The 18,531-nt window shown below is 50.0% G+C and overlaps 1 protein-coding gene across 9 annotated transcripts in view; it reads right to left on the bottom strand.

Annotated features, from left to right (window-relative positions):
- Prrc2b (proline rich coiled-coil 2B) overlaps positions 1-18,531 on the bottom strand; it is a 77,403-nt gene that overhangs the window by 11,926 nt on the left and 46,946 nt on the right. For 7 of the 9 annotated variants that reach the window (XM_035446245.1, XM_027423849.2, XM_035446244.1 and 4 more), the window contains exons 12-23: positions 15,752-16,067; positions 13,955-14,211; positions 12,932-13,127; positions 8,302-8,518; positions 5,667-7,730; positions 4,419-4,621; positions 3,834-3,979; positions 3,031-3,172; positions 1,526-1,608; positions 878-1,063; positions 558-755; positions 121-207 (exon numbers count right to left, since the gene is read on the bottom strand). In XM_035446245.1, the coding sequence (XP_035302136.1) occupies positions 121-207; positions 558-755; positions 878-1,063; positions 1,526-1,608; positions 3,031-3,172; positions 3,834-3,979; positions 4,419-4,621; positions 5,667-7,730; positions 8,302-8,518; positions 12,932-13,127; positions 13,955-14,211; positions 15,752-16,067 (4,095 nt within the window). The remainder of the gene's footprint in view (positions 1-120; positions 208-557; positions 756-877; positions 1,064-1,525; positions 1,609-3,030; positions 3,173-3,833; positions 3,980-4,418; positions 4,622-5,666; positions 7,731-8,301; positions 8,519-12,931; positions 13,128-13,954; positions 14,212-15,751; positions 16,068-18,531) is intronic. The other 2 variants (XM_027423847.2, XM_027423850.2) reach the window with 2 other exon arrangements.

Genomic DNA, 18,531 nt, shown 5'->3' with positions numbered 1-18,531 from the left:
ACCCAGACCTTAAGAGGACTAATACCACCTCCAGCCAAAGGTCCCAAAAACTAGGTATGGCTAGCAACAGAGCTGCTAGCTTGTGCACAGGCAGAGCTGGAGGTGGGCATGCTGACTTACATTACTAGCCAAGACATCCTGAAGCTTGGCAACTGGATTCCCTACAGGACCAGAAGCAGAACCGGGTGGCAGGCTAAAATCAGAGTCCTGGAAGAGAAGGGCACACAGCGTCTGAGCGTCACCAGCCCACCCAATACCGGGCCCCCATCAATGAGACCGTCTACTGTGCAACACTCACCAGAGCTATGGGAGAGAGATAACCACAGACAAGAAAGGAAATCACCTGACTTATCTCTCCCTACCCTGGCTGGCCTCTGAGCCCAGCTGGTGCCAGAATGGTCATCTATAAAGCAATCCTGTAACATCTGCCTATCCCTGATTCTGTACCAACTCTTCCCAAAATAACGCTCAGCTTTTATCTTTCTTTTTTTCCTCTAGGAGACGATCCTAAGTGCCCACCTAAGTAGAGAAAAGCAAAGAGTACATGGGAAACTTACTTTTGGATTGACTCCAAACTCAATGGGTGGTACAGGCAGCACGGAGTCCACATGAATCTCCACCCCATTAACAGGCGGGACACCAGCCCCTTGCAGCCGCTCGCCCCCCTCTGAGCCCTTTCTGTTTTTCAGAGAGCGCTCATTGCCGATGGGTCCCGGTCTGTGCTCCTTGCTCTGCCCAGGGCTTTGATCTGGGTCCTTGGAAGGAAAGCAGAGAGGCTGCACACATTTCCTGGTGCCCTTGGCATCAAAGAAGACAAGACAAAGAAAGGCCTCTTCTGCCCAGGCCCTGGGCACCATGTAGGAGACTTGCAGGTTACCTTGTGCTCAGACTGCTTCTGGTCCTTGTGGCTATCAGCCTTGGGTTCCACCAGGCCAGGCCCACTCATCTCCTCTGGCTTGAGAGTTCCATATGGGGAACTTCGCTGTGAGGAGGTTGCGGATGACTCCCGAGACTCGGCGCTCAAGTCAACACCACTATCTCCCTGGCTGCTCTTAAAACCCTGCTGTGCAGAGCACAAAATGGGTTAGAGCCCTGTCCCCAAACTGCAAAGCACAATCATCCACGAGGCAAGCCGTGTGCAGCACTGGCATTACTCTCCAACCACCAACCTCCACTCCTAACTCCAGTCCTGACCTGGTGACAGTGGCTCAGGGCACACACCCAGCTTAGCGAATGCATCAATCCTACTCAAGCTCACGACCACCAGAGCCTGTGCAGGCCTAAGACAATGCTGCCATGCTGACTTTACTCAGGGATACAGGTGCCAGCCAAGGCATGCTCAAGGTGCCTCTCTATCCAGTGGTCTCTCCCTTGTCTCTCTGCTCAAGCAGGCACCACACAAAAGCCAGAGAGACCAAGGCTAAAGAGGGTGACAAGCTAGGGACCACAGCAGGGCCCCTTGTACAGTCCCAGGTACCAGTGAATGCACTGTAGCACGAGGCATGCGGGTGGTGGTGGCACTCACCTCTGAGGTGCCAGGCTCAGTACTGCTGAAGGCAGTGACAGCTTTTCTCCATGAGTCGCTGGCTGCGCCCTGCACAGGGAGGGCTGCCAAGGAAGAGGGACAGAGTCAGGGCATCAAAGAGACACAGGCAGCTTGGAAGACAAGAGCTTGTGAGTTCCTTTCCATTGGAGAGGACACCAGCTGAAAGGACAAGCTCATGGAATCTCCCCCAGGAGCTCTGCCTGCACGCACCACCACAGACAGATCTCTGTGACTAAATTGGACCCAGGCACTGCTGTGAGAACTTCCCTCAAAACTGGCATCTTCAGATTTAAACAAAGAAGTGAAAAAGCCAAACTTGCTCAGAATTTGAATCAACTTTATACTTTTGGTTGTTTTTTTTTTTTTTTGGGGGGGGGGTGTCATGGAGAAGGGTAATTATCTTTTAGCCTGGGTCTTGTGTAGCTGTCCCTGCCTCCTGAGTGCTAAGATTAAAGGTGTGTGCCCCCACACTCAGCTACACTCACTCTCCTCCAGTCCTGTGTGATACCCTCTGCAGTGAAGTGAGTGAGCAGCTTCTCTAAGTCTTTGAAAGGTCCAGACCTTTTCAGAATCCAACCAAAGCCACAGAGGCTGAGCACAGAAAATGTACACACATGGGATGTGCTCTAAAGCCACACATGGGGGCCTGGTCTGAACAACCAACACTGCAGAATCCTTGACGGGCGTCTCAGCAGGTGGCCCTCTTCAGTACCGGGCTGTGGCTATTTTTAGTAACTGGTTGCGTGTGCAGCATGCTGTACTGTTACTGACCGCACCCCCTCCACTGTTCTTCCTTCTATTGTGTTTGCAACACTACAACCAAGATTTTCACCAGGAACATAAGGATGAGCGAAACTAGGAAAAAGCAGACTTTTGGGAACATGAGTCACCCACTGTGGCATTTGTCCTAGCCTGGGGTCAGCCATCATTCTGTAGAGTGGGCTCTCCTAGCACCTGTGCAAGCCACAGAAAACCTTCCAGCCAACAGTACAATCCTCCAGGCTCACTGTTGCGCAGGCCCCACTTGAAGGAGGCCATCAAGAACAACCTGATCAATTGGAACTGGTTTGCGTCGTAAAGCAAGTTTAGAAGCACAGCTTTGAGTGGGACATTAAAAAACAAAACAACTTTTAAGAAAATAACACATTTTTCAAGAAGGAAGGTACACTTACTTGGGTCTGAACTTTGCCCTTCCACAGAAAACATGAGGGAAGGTCATAGGGATTTCTTTCTGTTGGGGAAGGGCATTCCCTAACCCTCCTTGTCACCTGTCATTCTTCTACTAGAAAAGAAATACAATGCCTCCTTCAAGATGCCAGGTGTGCTACCAGCTCTACTAGTCTACTGTACTGGAGTCAGGGATGTGTCACCCGCCAGCAACTGTCGGGGCCCAAGATACAGGTGATGATCCACTCATATCCCAGGCTCAAAGGTGCGATTCCCAGGGAAGTGCCCTGCTTTTGTGAGCAGGGCACCCACCTCACCTTGGCTGCCGCTCTCCCAGATCTCAGTACCCAGGCTGCTGCCAGGCACAGCCATATCGCCTTGCTCCAGACAGAGGCTGTTCTGCTTTTTAGCAAATCGAGGAGGAATTCGTGATGAAAGGCCTCGACCTTTGACAGGCACCTACAGGAAAGAGGTCAATGCAGTCTCTAATGATATGACAGATGACAAATTCCCCTGGGAAGTGTCTTGGCTCAAACCACCACCTAAATTAGCTTGAGATGCCTGACACTTGTCTTCAAAACCTCAGACTCAGGGTGCATTGCTAGGACAGCCAGACTGGCCCCAAGAGCAGACTGATAGAAGTGCTGAGTGAGCAGGAACAGGAAGTCACCCAGGCAGGCTGGAGCATTAAGGAAGGAGGAAGACAAAGGGGTGCTGAGGCAGACCTTGCTTGTCACATTTTGGTTGTTAAACCCTGACAGGTGCCTCTTTGTGACTTTATCTTTCTTTCTTTCTTTCTTTCTTTCTTTCTTTCTTTCTTTCTTTCTTTCTTTCTTTCTTTCTTTCTTTCTTTCTTTCTTTCTTTCTGGTTTTTCGAGACAGGGTTTCTCTGTGGCTTTGGAGGCTGTCCTGGAACTAGCTCTTGTAGATCAGGGTGGTCTCGAACTCAAAGAGATCCGCCTGCTTCTGCCTCCCGAGTGCTGGGATTAAAGGTGTGCACCACCAACGCCCGGCCTTGACTCTATTTTCTCCTGTCTGTTGCAGGACAGTAGTGACAGATTGTGAGAGACAATGCATGCCTCTCTTCCACCCAGGGCTGTCCTCTGGCTCATGGTCTCACCTGAGCAGCCTGTTCCTTCTTTCTTCTCTCCTCCTCCAGCAGGCGGCGCTGCTTCTTGGTCAGGACCTCAATGAAGCCTTCTCCCCCCATGGCGCCCACTTCACTCTCCTCCCCAGGGCTGGACCCACAGTTATCAATGATGGCATCTGAACCAAAATCACAAGAAACAAGGCAAGAGTCATACAACAGGTACCTGGCATCCAGCACATGCCTGGCTCAGAAGTCCACTCACCAAAGAGTGATTCCACCAGTACCTATGGAAACCTGCACATGGTACCCACCCTTCTCATGCCCATGTGATGGGACACATTGCAAGAGTAACCCAGGTGTTCAGGGAGCACCATGTTGGAAAAAAAAATTGCCTTTAAAGATGCAGATTTATAACCCTAGTTCTGTTTCTTGGTAGTCACATGGCCTTGAACACACCACAGAGCACCCTGGAGCTAAGGACACCCCCTTTAAATCTGGGAAGTTACACAGACGTCACAGGGGCTCAGCAAGGCTGGAAGCATCGTAAGACAGGAGTCTGAGTTGCTTTGCACCTCCCTCACTCCAACCAAGTCTCAGAGTCTATCCCTGACTCACTTCCGTAGCCCAGGTCAAATTGCTTCCGGGCCTCTTCCTGCTGCTCACCAGCCCTCTGGGCAGCCAAGGCAGCCTCCTTCTCTGCTTTCTTACTGGCGGTTTCAGGACTATCAGAGCTGGCATGAGGGGTCCTCTCCAAGGCATAGGATGAGTGGCTTCCATTGCTGCAACCAAGGCCTCCAGGTAAGGCCTCATCTGGAGACCTGCAAAGGAAGGGGGAATCTCATGAATTCACCATCACTCAAAAGGCTAGGAAAGAGGAATGAGAAAAAACTTCGAATGCACAAGGCCCACACACAGACATAGCAGCTATCTAGCTCCAGTTCCTTCGGCCGAGCCGTCAAGGGTCAGGAAGGCCTGCCGACAGCTCATGCTATGTGCTGGTTCAGTTCTGTGGGGCAGGGCTCTACCTGAGCAGGGGGAAGGCGGCTGTCAACACCCCATTCCCCCCTACTGCATGCTGCCTTCGGGCGGCAGTGGGGAGCAGAGGCTGGCTGAATGAGCCCAGGACAGAGCCACCAGCCTTTTTGCACAGGCTTTCTTGGCTGCAGGCCTCTTGAGGACATTCATGATACCTTTTGGGGGCTGGAGTATCGTCACACAAATATTGAAAGAACATACACTTTCCTGAGTAAACTTCTTCAGGGTGTGTATACTCAAGTTTTGAACCCTGAACTGTGGCACTGACTGGGCAGCAAGCCCATCTTTAAGCAAGCCTGTGGCAATGGGCCAATGCCCAACAGACTGTCTACCCAAAAACTTCCAGTTCTACAGAACCAGGATCATGGGCTGCAAGCGGCCTGGTCCACTCTGTTCCTGGTAGCTCCAGCCCTGCCCAGGCAGCAAGAGGGAAGCAGGACCAAGGGCAAGAGCTATCTCCACATAACCAAAAGGCGAGTGATGTCTCCTGGCCAGAGCTCACCAGGCACCACACACAGGCAACAGTCATCACTGGAGGGCTGAGAATATATTCGGAGGTTTGACTCTAGGGACATGGGGTTGAACAGCAGTCACAAAGAGGCCTCTGGGAAACAGGGTATGGAGAACTTTGGGTTTAGTTGATCAAGCCACAACAACATCAACAATGACACACCATGGAGAAGCGGACAAGCAATGCAGGAGCAAGTGATGGAGACGTTCACACACAGCGGCCAGGGCCGCCTGGCTTGGCAGGGCGTGCATGCATGGACTTGGTGCTGCTGCGAACAGGACAACGACAAAGGACCCGAGATGGTGCTGGCGTGTTACCTTTTGACTTTCAGAGGCGTCCCACTCTGCTGGCTCTCGCAGCGGGGGGAAGTCTCACCCCCACCTGGCCTAACAGGCTTCTCCCCAAACCCTCCCGGCTCCAGCTTGCGGCTCTGTCTGTCAGCCAGGGGCCTCTGGCTGGAGAAGCTCCGCTTGGCCAGCTCCTTCTTCTCACCCAAACTGGCCCCTGACAGGCCACCATCCCCTTGTGCTTCAGGCTCAGCTGTAAGGCCTTCTCGCCGCTCCCTACGCTCGCTGAAGTCGCTGCTCTCAGAGGCAGTCTCCCACTCTTCGTTAGCATGATCAGAAGAATTCTGGTAGGAGAGCTCTGGGGATCTGTGATCTCCAGGACCATTCTTATCCCCAGGACAGAGTTTGGACCGGCCTGGCCATTGACTTGCCAGCAGGTGGGACTCCTCCTCAGGTCCCCACAGGCCCAGGGACTCCCGCTCTTGACGGAGGCGCCGGAAGCGAGGGGGTTTGTCTTGGCGTGGGGGCCGCCTCCGACGGAAGGGCCTGTTCTCCGCATTTTCAGAATCTGCCCCATGGTCATCTTGGAAAAAGGACCTCTTGTCCTCCATGCGGCTGTCCTCAAAGACCCTGCTGCCAAATGTGTCAGTGTGTCGGTAGGATTCTGGGATATAGTCTCTGTCAGTGGCTCGCCGAGGGCCACATGGGTCAGAGGGGCCATATTCCTGCCAGGAGCTGCCTGGGCTCCTACTCTGCCAGTGGGGAGGCTCTTTGGCAACAAAGGATCTGCGGCCATAGCTGCAGTTGCTTAGGCGAGGTGGGAGGGCTCTCCCGCAGGGCCGGGCTCCCCGGCTACGGGCATCTGGGCCACCCTGGTCCTCTGTGTATGTCCTGTTGGAGCGCCAAGAGTCCTTTTTCAGGGCACCCTCATCCCTTTCCAGGAGCATGCCCTCATGGCCTGGCTCTGAGCCCCGCTGACGCCGCCTCTTGGGCAGCTCTTCATACTCAGAGCCCTCACTGTGGGTCTCACTGGCGATGCGGCGCCTGGGCTTGGCTCTTGGGCAGTCTTCTGGCAGGGGGAAGTCACGAAGGCCCCTGCCTCGGCTACTGCGGTGGCCACTACTGTACATGCTGCGAGCCCCAAGGACACCTGCGCCACCCAGACCACTTGTGTTGCTGCCTGCAGGCCGGCTGCCTCTAAAGGTGAACTCTCTGAAACCACGGCCACGGCTGCGGGCCTGGCCCCGGCCCCCAAAGGCCTGCTCCTCGTCAATGAAGATCCAGTTGTTTCTCTTGGTTGGAGGAATGTCACTGGCCTCCCTTGAGGGTCTACTCTCCCAGGTCTTATCAGACTTTGCATCTTCATCCAGCTTGTTGGCCTCATGGCCAAACCCGGGCCGGACAGCAGCCTTGTCCTCCAGGGCAGAGGAGGAGGCATTGGCCAGAGCAGGATTATTTTCTTCATCCTCATCCTCTTCTGCCCTGCACATGGGCTCTTTGTCTACGGCCAGCTGTGAGCTCTCCTCTCCCAGGCCCTGCCTGACCCTCTCCAGGGCCTTCTCCTTCTCTTCTATCTTCAGGGCCTTGAGGACAGGTTTCTTGATGGGTCCCGACCTCCGGGTCCTGCCTGGATGCTCTTGGTGCTGGCTTCGGGGCTCAGGTGTCCAATCTGGCTCTGGGTTTGGCTGTTTCTTGGGGCTCCCTTCCTTCTCCCAGGAGGGAACATGGAAGGATGGCTCCTCCCGGGGTGCCTCCAGCTCGACACTGTTGGCTGTGTCAGCAGCCTTTGGCTGGTGGCCAACATCCCAACTGCCATACTCTGGCTTTTTCTCGGCTGGGACAAAGTCGGGCTCCAATGGGGAACACCTGAGGTTTGGGGTACGACCCCCAGGAGCACCCACCTCCTGAACATTTTCCTGGGGTGGAAATAAAAGCTCCTGGCCTATTCTTTGAGAAGAGATACAGCTGTCAAAGTCTGCTTGGGCCTTCTTGTCAAAAGCACTCAAGTACTCCTCCCCTCTCTCCTCAAAGAGATCGCGCTGGGCACTTATGCCCCCTGACCTTCCGGGGGAGGCAGAGTAAGACCTTTCATTCCTGAAAAGGAACCAGAAAAATCAGTCAATGTGATTGGAGCTTGGTTCCTGGGTTTCCATGCTGAACAGGGCTTAGTTTTGTTTGTTTTGTTTTAAAGAAAAAAAAATGTGTTTTAAAAAGAAAGGAAAACACAAGCAAACATTTGCTCTAGCTTAAGACACGATGCTCGGTGGCCCCTGGAGTCCGTGAGCGTGGAGATGTCAGTGGCAGCTCAGTATAACACCCTGGAGACAGAGAGGAGCTGGCAGTCCCCTGGAGCAATGAACAAGCTGGAGCCTGGGAGTCTGAGCCTGGGCCTGGGGGTGGCAGGGCTAGCTCCTGCACTCACACAGGAGGAGCCAGCCTGCCCCGCTGCCCCGTTACCCTGTGCCCACAGTTCGGCGACTACAGGTTCCTCCTGTGCCTCAGCCTGGCCATCAGAAAGAGCCACTCACACCAAGCATTCAAGCACACCTGCTTCCACTGCACCCCACCCTCCCAGGCAGTGTCTCCAGGGCTGGGGCCTCTTCCTAGGGCCCTCCATGGGGACTGCAGTCTTCCTTCAGCCTCAGAGCAGCAGGAGTCAGCTCACCTGACATGCATGTCCATGGCCAGAGTATCAGCAGACTTCGGGTGGGCCAGTGAGTAGCCTTTGCTCTGCAGTGCCATGTAGCCCTCTGGGCTCCACACAGGAGCTGGGTCGATGGTGGTCACTTTTCTTTCTTGGAGTGAGGGCACACAGTTCTGATCTTCAGAATGACAGCCAGTCCCACTGAGGGACTCTTGGGGCATCATGGGCTTCATCAATCCTGAAGAAGGCAAAGGATCAAGCTCTCTCCTCTGACACAGAGTATCTGGCAGCGGCCTCACAGCAAAACACAGCCGCAAACAGAGGCAGCTGTCCCAGCACCACATGGACATGGCAGCTATGCCTTCAGCATTCAAGTCCTCACTCTACTCTGACAGAGGACCCTTTGGCACATAGGCACACCATCTGACCTGCATGGCCCTTAAGAGCCAATTCTGGTTTTGAGAACAAGAATGCATTTGAGCCAGGCGGTAGTGGCACATGCCTTTAATTCCAGCACTCAGGAGGCAGAGCCAGGCGGATCTCTATGAGTTCCAGACCAGTCTGGTCTATAAGAGAGAGTGCCAGGATAGCCTCCAAAGCCACAAAGAAACCCTGTCTCAAAAAACCAATAAACACAAAAACCCAAAACAAACAAACAAACAAACAAACAAAACCAAAACAAAACAAAAAAACATTTAAAAGGTAATGAAAACAATAATTAGAAGCCAGATGTCAAACCATCAGGGCTGGTCAGTGAGCCTACCCTGACACTACATAGCTGTGAGACAGGAGATGAGCCATATCCCAGATGGCATATAAAGACCAGCCCACCAGCACTCAGTTGATTCAGACCCTCCCAGAAGATTTAGACAGAGATTTGGTTTTAACTTCTTCCTATCCCTATGGAAGATGGACATCGAATCGCTACATCTTTTATTTTGGGAATTCTGGCTGTTGTGGAAGGAGAGCGTGGTTAATGAGGACACAGGTAATGTGATGACCCTTCTAGTTCCATGAAGCTTCCCAGCTTCTCCACAGTTGTAAGCCTGGTCTTGGGCATCCTTCTCAGAAGACTCCAATGCCTCTGGAATACTACTCAACTGTGCCCTTTGGTACAGAGGAGTCCCGCCTGGACACACATCTTAGGCCAGTCCAGGGAAGGATAAAAACAACAAGACTTAGGAATTCAGAATATAATTGCATTCTTACTTGTTTCTTTAGTGCTTTGAGGAGGGCTGTATTCAAATCTCTGCCTTCCAAAATGATGTAGAGGATCTCTCAGATTAACCAAACTGGCTGTAAGGGCTCTGGGAAGATGGGCCCTGAGTCCAACAAAGGCATGGAACCTAATCCTTGCCAGGTCTTGAAACTGAATGTAAAATCCAAAATGGCCAGAATGTGTATGGAATATAATATAGCATAACCAGACACTTAGTAGAACAACCCAGAATACTGAAACTTTCTATTTAAATGATTGAAAGCATAAAAGAAGGAATTAAAAACGTGCTGGATACAATGTGCACATGTGTAACCCAGTACACAGGAGGCAGAGGCACATCTGTGAGTTTGAGGCCAGATTAGTCTTCATAGTTAGGTCCAGGCCAAGCAGGGCTGCATAGAGAGACCCTGTCTTTGAAAACAAGAAAAAACTTTAAAATAGGAGCTGGTGAAATGGCTAAAGGAATAAAGGTGCTTGCTGCTAAATACAACACCCTGAAGCAACATGGCGGAAGGAGAACTTCTGACTTCCATACACACACACACACACACACACACACACACACACACACACACACACACACACACAGTGCCCGTGCCACGCCCCATACATGTAAACAGATGTTAGAAAGGGAGAGGAGGAAGAAAGAAAAATAAAAGAATGATTGGGGAAGCAAATCCTATTCCAAAGAATATATAGCTGGGGCTGAAGAGATGACTCAGCAGTTAAGAGCACCAACTGCTCTTCCAAAGGACCCAGGTTCAATTTCCAATAACAACTTGGAAGCTCACATCTGTCTGTAACTCTAGTTCCAGGGTTTCTGACTCTGTCACAAAGACTTAGATGCAGGCAAAACACCAATGAACACAAAATAGAAGTAAATTACAAAAAACTATCTATATAGATCCATACAGCCACTAAAATTTAAAACACTAGATTAGGCAAAGGCGAAGAGCTGCAGACAGTTCTAAGACAGCTTCTTGATGGCAACATGGAGACAACCTCCTTCCTAGTCCTTTATTTTCATGCTTAAGTTCCCTTCTCTCTCCTCTGTCTCTTCTGCTGGGAGCAAACCCAGCCTTCTCCAATACTGGTACCTTCATGTGAAGACTAAAGTACAGAAAGGATCATCTGCAATCCCAGCAGGAGGATGACACAAAATCAGAAGTTTTGGTACAACACAGAGGGCAGGAGAGATGAACACTTAAACAATACAAGACCAAAAACAAAGGGAAGAAAGATATTAAAAAAGACAGAGACATATTTTGTTATTTTTGCATGTATGTATGCATGTATGTATGTATGTATGTATGTATATATTCATGTATGCGTATATGTACATGCATGCTTGCCTGGTGCCCACAGAGGCCAGGAGAGGGCACTGGATACCTGGAACTGCAGTTAAGGCAGTTCTGAGCAGCCATGTGTGTACTGAAAGAGCAGCCAGTCCACAGAGAGAAAATCTTTGTTGGGGGGGCATGGGGTGGAGGGGTAGCAACTGAGACAGAGTCTCACTATGTAGCTCTTTTTGTACTGGAACTCAGAGACCTGCCTGCACCTGTCCCCAAGTGCTAGAATCAAAGGTACATACCACCACACCAGGCTTCCCAATAAACCTAAAGGAACCAGCTTTGGCAATTAAAAGCTATAGACTATCAGAGTGAGCATTCTCACCCACAAAGGAAAAGATACACTACTAAAAGCAGGGTCCACGAGTCACAGTAAACATCTAGAACAAAAGGTATCAAATAATGAAGACATCTACAAAGCAATAAAGACAGCAAACATAACCAAGTATCAGGCGGTACACACTGACAGACAGAAGACGGCAAATCCTCTCAATGTGCTTCCAGATACACATAGCAGAAACTGACAGTTGGCTGGATACAGTGGCCCCAGCCCATAATTTAGCACATAGGAGGCTGACCCAAGAGGACGTCCATGAATGTGAGGCCAGCCTGAGCTACAGTGGGAGACTAAGTCTCAAGAACAGTAAAAAAGCAGGACACGCCTTTAATCCCAGCATTGAGAGGCAGAGGCAGAGGTAGAGGCAGAGGCAGGTGGAATCCTGAGTTAGAGGCCAGCCTGATCTACAGAATACATTCACAAGGCTAGAGGGCTACAAAGTGACAAAACAAAAAAACACCACAAAACCAACAAACACTGGTGGCTTGTAAGGATTTTACAAAGCCACAATCACACTGGGATATTATTTATTTATTTATTTAATTTATTTATGTGTGTTAAGAGTTGAATGCAGGACTGGAGGAATGGCTCAGAGGTTAAGATCACTGGCTGCTCTTCCAGAGGACCCTGGTTCAATTCCCAGCACCCACATGACAGCTCACAATCATCAGTAACCTCACACAGACATACAATTGGACAAAACACTAATGTACATAAAATAAAAATAAATAAATTATTTAAAAAGAGAGAGAGAGAGTCGAGCGTTGGTGGCGCATGCCTTTAATCCCAGCACTCAGGAGGCAGAGGCAGGCGGATCTCTGTGAGTTCGAGACCAGCCTGGTCTCCAGAGCGAGTGCCAGGACAGCCTCAAAGCTACACAGAGAAACCCTGTCTCGAAAAACAAACAAACAAACAAAAAAAGAGTTGAATGCAGGTCCCCATGAATACTAAAAGAATGATGTGTTCTATCACTAAGTTAAACCTCAAACCTTGTGGCAAACTATTTTAATACCCATCAATAACCAATCAAGAGGATTTTAAAAGCCAACGATACCAGTATTTGTACAACACAACTGGCAGGTGCAATTTCGTGGACTACTTCCATATGACTAGAGAGATGGAGACCACCTAACAGTCTAGCCTGCAGTATTACCACCTGACGGTCTAGCCTGCAGTATGACCACCTGACAGTCTAGCCTACACCATGTACTTGCTGAGAAGGTCACATCACCAGACCCCAACAAAGCAACACTGGAAACAACACTGTAAAGATCATATTATAAGTGAGGAATAATGAACAAATGGGGACCCAACAGTATTATAAAAATAACGTAACAGTAAGACAAAGGGTTGATAAAACCCCAGATCTGGTTTTAGTAGAGAAAACCCAAAAGCAAGGATGCAAAGAGGGTTGATGACTAGGCAGAGATTTGAGTGGAATTCAGGCAACTTACAACACAAAAGTTTGTAACTCATGCCAACAATTTTGTTTGTTTGGAGACAGAGTCTTGATACATAGCCCAGGCTGGTCTCAACCTCAGTATCTTCCTGTCTTAGCCTACCAAGAGCTGAAATTACAGACATGTCCCCACCCACACTCAGGTCCTAGTAACTTTTTGACAGGAGTAAAATTGTCTTTAATTTTGTAAAACTCAAGAGCAACCAAATGTGCTGACACACTGGACACAGTGGTTCTGGCTCTCCTAGTGATTTCCCCTCACCGTACGTCACCTGGGCTCTGCTCACCTGACGGATGCAGGGCTGAGGGGTAGAAGTCCACGGGCGTCCGAGTGGGTGTGATACGTGGGTCCATGTAGGAGGGCATCATCATCCACCGTGGGTCGAAGCCCAGCATCTGGGGGTGGTGTGGGTAGAAGGTGCGCTGGGGGTGGGAAGGTGGGGGGTACACAGGCTGCCAGTGCTGCATCTTGTAGAGCTGCTCCTGGTAGAAGAAAGCGCCCAGTGAATGGGGGCACACAAGTGCTCACGGGACGGCCCTCCAGCCCTCTAGGAGGGGCACAGAAAGGCAGGCCCCTAACAAGCCAGGAAGTAGTGGCACATGCCTTTAGTCCCAGCACTCAGGAGGCAGAGGCAGGCAGATTTCTGTGAGTTCAAGGCCAGCCTGGTCAACAAGAGCTAGTTCCAGGCCAGCCGCCAAAGCAATACAGAAAAACCCTGTCTCAAAAAAAACCAAAAAATAAATAAATAGATAAATAAAAAAAAATTATACACCCAGCTGCTGGGCTTCCAAATAACATCCCCCTATCATCACAGTTTCTATCAAATGCACAGTTCCTAGGAACAACTGGCATTTTCTTTTGTATGCTGGGTTTGAGCATGTATATTTGAGACTCTCATTCATGCTAGGCAAGATCTACCATCTCAGTAATTCCTACTCTCCAAGCTCTCTGCTCTGCTGAGGCAGCTCTCTCTCTGGTTTACAAAGAGCATTAACCTGAGGGTGGGCACCCTTAATCCAAAGCTGGTTTCCCTCTCCAGTAATTCCAAAAACCTCAGAAGCCCCAGTATAATTGAACAGGGTCAGAGGAGTGCTCTGAGTGGAGACCACCCCCCACTACACCAAATGCAGCTCACAGTACAACACTCAGTGTGCATGCTCAGAGCCTCTATCAATGGAGATCTTCCAAGCTTTGAGGTGTCACTTCTCACATCTGTGATGGTGGCTGTGACATGTAAGAGTACTGCTGTTGCTTTAAACTGAGGTGAGTGGGGAGCACTTCTGCTCCATGGCCATGTCCATCCGCTTACCTGCTGCTGCTGCTGCTGTTGTTGCTGCTGCTGCTGTTGCTGCTGTTGTTGCTGCTGCTGCTGCTGCCGCTGGAAACGAGGAGGAAGGGACTTCTGATACTTGCTGAACTCCTGTGCAGGGGACCCAGCCTCCCTGACTTCTTCCTCGCCAGCGCTGCTGCTGCTGCTGCTGCTGCTCTGAGCCACTGCAGGGGACGCTGCAGGTGTCTCTTCTAAGAACATGGTGGGTGCTTCTTGGACAGGGAATTCTGGGGAGCCTAGAGAACAGTCAGGCAAAGAAACATCACAGTGAGCTCACAGGAACTTGTCCTGCCAACTGGGGCTGACTGATGGTATGTTCAACACAGGGCTTGCAATGCTGCCTCCATAAGCCCCCAGGCCTTCGGTCTCCACTCAAGCTGTAAAACACGGACATCACAAGCACAGCTGCACTTCCCTGACACCAGAGGGCACTGGCAGCTGCAGATTGCCAAGCACCTCCACAGATATTTCCAGGGGCTGAAACTACCAGACCGCATCTAACAAGAGTCCATCTGAGCTGACAGAGGGGCATTTCCTAGAATCCAGTTGATGGCATTCCTGGAGAACATCTCAGTCCCGCTGTTGATCACAGAGACTGTTTATAGTCCCACTGCGGCCACACCAGCCACTTGTTCTGGACTATTTATTACTGCCAGGAAAAGTGTATTCCAACATTTGGAAAGACCCCCTTTCACTGTAATACAATGCTCTCCTTTGTCACAGGTTCTCAATCATATGTTTGGCTGAGCAGCACATGAAGTGACAGCAGCTGTAATGACAACATCACTTGTCTGAATGCCACAAGTTTCAAGTAAGGCACCTGGCATAGACCCTCCACATACTGGCAGGCAGGCAGGTATACAAACAGCTTTTGGGGATTTATTTATGTTAAATTTATGTGTGTATGAATGTTCTGCCTGCATGTATTATGTGTGTGCCTGGTACACAAGGAGATGAGAAGAGAGCATCAGATCCCTTAGTTGTGGAGTTAGAGACGGTTGTGAGCCACAATGAGAATGTTGGGAATTAACCAGCATACATACTCTGTGAGAACAGCCAGTGCTCTTAAACCACTGAGCCAGGTCTCCAGCTCCCCTGTTTTGAAGTAAATTTATGTATGTGTCTGTGTATTCAAGAACACACACATTTTTTTGTTTGTTTGTTTTTGTTTTTGCTTTTTCGAGACAGGGTTCCTTTGTGGCTTTGGAGGCTGATCTGGAACTAGCTCTTATAGACCAGGCTGGTCTCGAACTCACAGAGATCCGCCTGCCACTGCCTCCCAAGTGCTGGGATTAAAGGCGTGCACTACCACCACCCAGCAAGCATGCACACATGTCATAGCATGTATAACAGTGGCCAGAGAACAACTCGTGGCTATCTTATATTCTCCTTCCACCACTGCTCTGTCAGGCTTAAGGGCAATCTTGAGCCACCTTGCTAAGATATTTACACACACACACAAACATGAGGGGAAAAAGAAAGTCAAGCTGGGACCACACAGAACCCAGACAAGTATCCAAGCCTGCACTGGTATCCAAAGGTCTGGGAATTCTCTATGTAGATCAACAAATCCTGTCTGGCTCCCGAGGGCTGGGAGTGAAAGAAAGTGTGTGACACCACAGCCAGCTCGGCCTACACTTGTAAAGACCGATGCTTCCCAGTAGAGTACGCTTTTATCCACAGGTGTTGCTACTTCATAGCCAGTGAGGTGCACATAAGAATGTGGGGACATAGAAAATTCAAGGTTCCGCACTGTGGGATAGGGAAGCCTCTCACCTTTGCGGACAACAGGGCCGTTCTCCTGTGGGGAGACCTTTTCAATGCCAGGGGACCGGGGGACCTCCTTCTCTACTGGCTTCGGGGCCTCACTGGCCTTCTGGGCCTGCTTGCACTTCTGGTCCAGCTGCTTGAGTTTGGCTGCACAAGCTGCCAGCCTCTCCTCCCGGGCCCGGCGCTCTTCTTCTTCCCTGCGCTTTCGGGCTCGCTCTACAGCCTCTGACATCTCTGACTGGATGAACTTCTGCCGTGGGGGTGGCTTGTCCTCCTTGTCTTCAACAGAGTGTTGTCGGAATATGCTGCCCATTGAGGGCTTCTGCCAAAAGAAGGAGAGAATGAGGTTTGTGGGTCAGAAGCCTGAGACAATGGCTGCTTCCCTCCCACTGAGACTGACACTAGGAAAACAGAGTCTCCAAGGGGCACAGAGGTCCCCACCATGAGAATACATAACCTCTACACTGTGACTTCAAATTGATGCTTCTACATTAATGAGAAGGCATGACAATGAACACCTCTTTTGGATAGTTTCTCCATCCCTGAGTCTCCTGCTGATTGTCAGTTACAATATAAGCAGGATGTTGAGGGTGCCCTAGGAAAAACACTCTCAATAGAGAGATGCCCACTCATCTTCAGGGAGTGACCACTGCTGCTGGAGGTACACAGAGTGGCAGAAACCACTGGAGGGGAGCAGATTGCAGATTCGCAGCCACACAATGTGAGTTCCTGTTTTGAATGGTGGGTATACTGGTGTATACCAAGGTCAAAGGTGGTGAAACAGGGCTGAGTGGTGGTGGCCCACGCCTTTAATCCCAGTATTTAGGAGACAGAGGCAGGCAGATCTCGGTGAATATTCGAGGTCATCCTGGCCTAGACTTTCAGGACAGCCAGGGCTACACAGAAAAACCCTCTCTGGAAAAGTAACACGGGGGGGAGAGGGGGGGCAAGGCTCTGCCTTCTCTTGTAGGCTAATCACACCTCTATATAAGAAACAAACATTGGTGATAGTTAAGAATTTCCTCCTAAAAGCTTATTTCTCCTGATCCTGAAGCAACTCCAATGAGGTGAGTCTATAAACTCTAAGGTTAAGTTCAGACATACCCTCACATACCACTCACTGGACCAAAGATACACTTTCCTTTCACGTTGCCATTAAATAAACCATCTGCCCATGCTTTGGAAATAGTTATTCACTAACAATTTCCCGATAAGCCACCTGATCCTCACAAATCAACCTTGGTTCAGCCTTCAAAACAAAGAAAATGTTTTGTTCTTGTTTTTGTTTGTTTTTCAAGACAGGGTTTCTCTGTATTGCTTTGGAGGCTGTCCTGGAACTAGCTCTTGTAGACCAGGCTGATCTTGAACTCACAGAGATCTGCCAGCCTCTGCCTCCCAGTGCTGGGATTAAAGGTGTGCACCACCACCGCCGGCTAAAGAAAATGTTTTTATGTGTGTATCTGCATGTGAGTATAGGTGTCTTACAGGCCAAAAGATGGCATCAGAGTCCCAGAGATAACTGGGAGCTGTTTGACACAAGTGCTGGGTACTTATCTCAGATATTTTGTGTGTGTGTGTGTGTCTGTGTGTGTGTTATGCGACAACTTTTAGGAGTCAGTTTTCTCCTTTAATCACCTGGGTGCTGGGGACTGAATGCAGGCAGCAGTCTACTTTATTCACTGAGCAATCCTAAGAACCTACCTTTGTGCATTCTGGTATTTTTTTTTTAAGATTTATTTTTATTAAGTTATGTGTTTATGTCTGTGTGGGTATGTGCACATGAGTGCATGTGCCAGCAAAGACCAGACAGAGTTGTCCAGATCTCCTGGAGCTGGACTTATAGGTAGTTGGGGGCCACTGATGGGGGTTGTTCTTTTGTATATATTTCTCCTACTGGTTGATAAATAAAGCACTGTTGGGCCAATGAGACAGTAGGTGGGACAAGGAGATGAGGAGAATTCTGGGAAAGGTAGAAGGTATGGAGGAGCCACCAGAGTTGTGACACTGCCTGAGAAGTAACACCATGCCGGGCATGGGTTAATAATTAAGACAGAGCTAGCCAGCAAGAAGCCCAAGCCATTGGCCAACAGTTTCATAACTAAAATACATCTGTGTGTTTATTTGGGGCTGCCTCGGCTGTGGGACAGACTGGTGGGAAGAAACATCCATAACAAGTCACCTGACACGAGTTCTGAGAACTGAACTCAGATCCACCAGAAGCACGTGCTCTTACTGAAGAACACTGAGCCAGTTCTTCAGTCCAATTTTATGAATTCTTAAACCTGATCATCTCCTGCATATAGAGCTAAAACAGACTCAAAGGGCCCACATTCATTGTAAAGCCTTTAGCAACAGGGTATCTCCAGGAGGGAAGGCATAATGGCTGTGTTCTCTGTACTTGTGCACTCTGTAGCCAGCACAGTACCCAGGCACACAGTGGAGACAGAGGGAAAGTACGCACGAAGAGCCACAGGAGCCAAAAACATGTTTCCCAAGAGAATTCCAAACAAAGTCTGTCTCTTTCCCAGCATTTGTTCACCCACAAATCACTGGGTGTGGCAAGAAAGGTGGGTGTGTGTCAGCCGCCAGGGAGTCACAGAGTCTGTGTAGGTGGCCAGAGCTCAGCAAGGTGCAAGGTATGCAACGAGAGTGATGGCTTGGTTTGGGACAACCATAGAATAGGGCAGGGCATGGAAATTCAGGGCATTATACAGTAATGGTGACCTCTGAGGGCTGGGAAGGGCATTGTTCAAGGGAAACTGTTCACACACAGGAGCCACCAGTAC

This window comes from Cricetulus griseus, chromosome 6, assembly GCF_003668045.3.
Source record: "Cricetulus griseus strain 17A/GY chromosome 6, alternate assembly CriGri-PICRH-1.0, whole genome shotgun sequence".
In the NCBI taxonomy this organism is placed as follows: Eukaryota; Metazoa; Chordata; class Mammalia; order Rodentia; family Cricetidae; genus Cricetulus; species Cricetulus griseus.
Note: the sequence above shows the minus strand (reverse complement) of the source record. Positions and strands in the feature narration are given on the sequence as shown.